Here is a 4,130-nt window from a genome sequence, read left to right as displayed (position 1 = left end):
ATGAAGACCCTGATCCTGTGCCTTGGCCTCAGCCTTGTTGCTGCCCTGCAGGCCCAGGCCTTCCGTGTCACAGAAGAGAATATAGATGTGAGGCTGAGCAGGGCAGGGGCTTCGAGGAGGGTTATGGCAGATTGGGGGGTTGAGGTTGTGGGTTGGAGGGGCCATTGCTTCTTCATCTAAAGAGACATCGTTTCAGAGCCAGGCTTGAACCCCTACTCTGAGGGAATGCCAGACACAGCACAAGGAATCTGGTCAGAGGGTTCTGGGTGCAGAGGGCTGGAGGAGGTCAGAGTCCAGAGTCCATCTCTCCTCACTGTGCTCTGGGAGTGCAGGGTCTGTGATAGTGTCACACCTGCAAGGGTTGGTGACCACACTGCTGTGGCCCTGGTTGAACTAGCTTATTTGATGGATTGATAGAAGGGGAAACGCTTCACATGTCCAGAACATGGAGGCAAGCTAGAGACAGGGGCTAAGGACTAGGGGCAGTTCTGGGGTCTACCTGAGTCCTGATGGGCGGGTGCCTTCTCCAGCTGACAGGAATGTGGTATTTGAAAGCTACAGCATCTGACAAGGAGATTCCTGGCCTGGATTTAAGGTCTATGTCTGTGACTCCCATGACCATCAAGACCCTGGAAGGGGGCAACCTGCAAGTCAACTTCACTGTCCTGTGAGTGTGTGCCAACTGAGTCGGTAGCATTCTTCTTGGCCTTTGCGACATAGGAGAACTGGGGGCTGAGTGGGGTGCATGGGGTGAGCTGGGGGACTGGGACCACAGAACCACTGAGGGTATCTCACTTTAGAAATGATCATGGTACAGTCAGTGGTGCAGAGAAAATATCTCATATGGAAGTGGCACCCACTCTCTATTCTCAAGGGACATCCTTTGTCAGTGACCCAGGCCCTTGGAGAAGGGTTTCAGTGCCGAATCCAGTGTAAAAATTCAGTCTGGGTCTGTTTTCTCTCTAGCGTAAAATTCTGCCTGTAAGGGAGGCAGGGGCCAGGATTTCACAACACTTGAGAGATGTACGGCACCCCAGGGAGAAAGTTTATCAGGTTCTGCAGAGACACTGAAATCCCAGCCTATTCCCACTGGTGTGACCTTTGGGACCAGTCGCTGGTGTGACCTGTCATGTGTGTGACCTCTTCTCTTTGAAGACTATTACCTGTGCTGTCTCACACCTGTGTGACTTCCCATCCCTGTGGCCTCTACCTTCTTGTCTGATCTCATATTTGGGTTCCTGTCGCTTTAGTAGCTCCTGAAGAAGACAGTGTCTGAGATGTCTTTACAAGGTCTGGCATTTGGGCAGCCCCTGTCCTGTCAGCTACCCTGGAGCGAGCCCTTTGTTCTTTTCCCCAAATCACGCTCTCTGAGAAGTTTCCTCAATGGCCAGGTGACAGGGATTGTTGGGCTCCTACCTAAGTATCTCCAGAGACAGAGGGTGAGCCCCAGGAGTCACACAGCATGCAGGTGAGGAAGGGAGGATTTGTTTCAGACGATGTCTACCAACCAAGTAGCTCAGGTTCTCTGAGGGAGTGAGCAAGAGGCTGTCGGGGTGCAGCCAGCAGGTTACATGACACAAAACTGAGCCATTGTGGGAGTCAGGGGACTTGAGCACGTGACTCAGGAGGCCTGTTGGTAATGTAATTGGGACCCAGTGAAGCTTGCACTTCCTTGGTCACCTTGGGACCAGGCACCTGTAGACAATATTGTGTGTGCTGCCAGGAAGAGAGTTGTGTGGCTGGGCAGTGTGTCTCACAGACCTTTTGTGTTCCAGGATTGAAGGACGATGCCACGAGATGAACACTGTCCTAGAGAAGACATCTGTGCCTATAAAATACACAGCCTGTGAGTCCCTGGGCCTGTGAGGGCTGTACCCAACCTCCTTGACACACATGAGACCAGTATGGCCATCCCACAGTGACCCATGGCTTGAGGACCTTTGCTTCTTCTAATCCTGTTAATTCCCATGATCGCTCCCATGAGACAGTTTTCCTGATGGGACAGGAACAGCCGACACCAAACACTACATCGTTTGTGGTAGATGGGTCCCTACATGAGAATCAGCTGTTGTCTTAGTTAGGGTATGGTTGTAGGAACGCAACCCTGTGTTAAAAAACAAGCTGAGGAAAGGGCTTATTTTGTCTACACTTCCACATTGGTGCTTACTTCAAAGGACGTCAGGACAGGAACTCAAACAAGGCAGGGTATAGGAGTTGATGAAGAGGCCATGGAGGCTTGCTCCTTACTTCCTTGCTTTTCCTGATTTGCTCAGCTTGCTTTCTTATGGAGGTGGCCCCATTTAGCCTAGGCCCTCCCTGTCAATCACTAAGTAAGAAAGTTCCTTACAAGCTAACCTACAGCCTGATCTTATGGAAGCATTTTCCCAACTGGGCTTTCCTCGTCTCTGATAATTCTGGCTTGTGTCAAGTTGACATAAAACTAGTCAACAGAACAGCCCAGTGTTGTCCCATTTGTAGGCTATGGGGAGCTCCTGGAGGGAGTCAGGAGAGGGATATATCTGGTTCCAGAGGCAGACCCTCCTGTATGACACACAGGTTGGGGACATGGACATCCCATGTATGTGGCTCCCATGGAAATGAAGGTTCCTTCTAACTGAGGCTCTGGGATGGTGGAGAAGCTGGGGCAGTAAGATCTGAGCAATTGGGAGGAAGTCAGGTTGAGAGGCTCCAGGACACCCTTAGATCCTTGTTGAAGGGGCAGGGTGCTTATTAAGGATCCGTGTGACTCTACCTCCACAGATGGGGGCACTCAGGAGCTCTTCATCATACCATCTGCTGTGGAGGATCACTACATCTTCTACTGGAAAAACAACATACACGGGGAACAATTCCGAACTGTAAAACTCGTGGGTGAGTCCCATTATTGTGAAATGGGCCAAGGGTTCACAGGGTGAAAGGGGCCTCACCACTGTTGGGGTTCCAGCTGGAATAAGGATGGGTACAGAACAGGATCCATCATATAAAGACCAGCCCCAATCACAGCCCATACTTGTGTCCTTCTTGCCTGGGAAAGAGCCCCAGAGCCTCCTGAGCCCTCCCTGTGACTGGGCACTGGCCACAAAGAGCAGAGAGGCAGCACGGAGCCCTCAGCCAAGGGTGACATATTCCTCCGGAGTGAGGTTGGTCACAGTGTCCTCAACTGCCCTGAGAGAAACTCAGGGGAGCTGAAGGCACAATGCCCTTGTCCTTGAGATCAGATGGAGAGATGACCATGCTGTTCTGGTCCTTCTTCCCTCCTGCTCTCTCCTCTCTCATCCAGGCCCTGGTTCATGTCCCCACCTGGGTGGGCCATGCCTCCCACTTCACCCTAAGTTGCTTGGTTCCCTGGGCTGGGAGGGAAGCTCTATCAGCTCCCCCATTGACACCATGTCCCTCCTGACCTCTCCTATAGGCAGAGACCATGACCTCCACCAGGAGGCACTGGAAGATTTTCAGAATGCTGTGAAGGCTGGAGGCCTCAACACAGAGAGCATCCTCATCCCCAGACAGAGTGGTAGGAAGCAAGCTGCCATGTTCTCCCACCCTACACTAAGGAGGCAGCCAGTCCCTCAGGACAACAGGCTGCCTCTCACTCAGCTTTGTTCTTTGTGGGTGGGATACATGCTGGCTGATGGAGGGCCTTGGTTTTCTGACTGAATTCCCTGGACCTTCTGAATCATGTTCTTTCTTTCTTGGACAGAAACCTGCCCTCTCGGAAGCGATTAGGGTAAGTGGTCATTTTTGTGGGACACTTGAGGAAATCATGGTCCTGGAGTCATTGGGGCTTCTGGAGACCCTGTGTTCTAACCTTTGCCTACCTGTGTGGACAGGTACTGCCTGTTCTCCTGGAACACACTCTACCCATGGGTATTTTGCTCCGGGGGTGTTGTTTCCTGGTCTTAGGAATATCCCTCACTGATACCCTGCAGTTGGTTTGCAACTGGAGAGAATGCCTCTCTGAATGCATCCCCTGCAGTTCTGTGCAGAAGGGAAATCCCTCCCTTGCAGCTCCCTTCCCCTTAGTTACCATGTTGACTCTATTCACAGCATGGATTGCTTTTAGGATATGGCAGCCATGCCTGGGGTCTAGCAGCCTTCCTGGGTTCCTCTTTGCTGTGTGATGCTTAGGA

General features: G+C 51.9%; 1 protein-coding gene across 1 annotated transcript in view; it reads left to right on the top strand.

Annotated features, from left to right (window-relative positions):
- The window catches only part of LOC121462483 (von Ebner gland protein 1-like), a 4,534-nt gene continuing 404 nt past the window's right edge, over positions 1-4,130 (top strand). The window contains exons 1-6 of the mRNA XM_041674069.1: positions 1-87; positions 531-667; positions 1,776-1,846; positions 2,761-2,871; positions 3,413-3,514; positions 3,701-3,727. Coding sequence (XP_041530003.1) covers positions 1-87; positions 531-667; positions 1,776-1,846; positions 2,761-2,871; positions 3,413-3,514; positions 3,701-3,726 — 534 coding nt within the window. The 3' untranslated portion in view covers position 3,727. The remainder of the gene's footprint in view (positions 88-530; positions 668-1,775; positions 1,847-2,760; positions 2,872-3,412; positions 3,515-3,700; positions 3,728-4,130) is intronic.

Source organism: Microtus oregoni, unplaced genomic scaffold (assembly GCF_018167655.1).
Source record: "Microtus oregoni isolate MIOR12 unplaced genomic scaffold, Mior012 000025F_ref0000491, whole genome shotgun sequence".
Lineage (NCBI taxonomy): Eukaryota > Metazoa > Chordata > Mammalia > Rodentia > Cricetidae > Microtus > Microtus oregoni.
The sequence above is the reverse complement of the archived record's forward strand: the minus strand, read 5'-3'. Positions and strand labels throughout refer to the sequence as shown.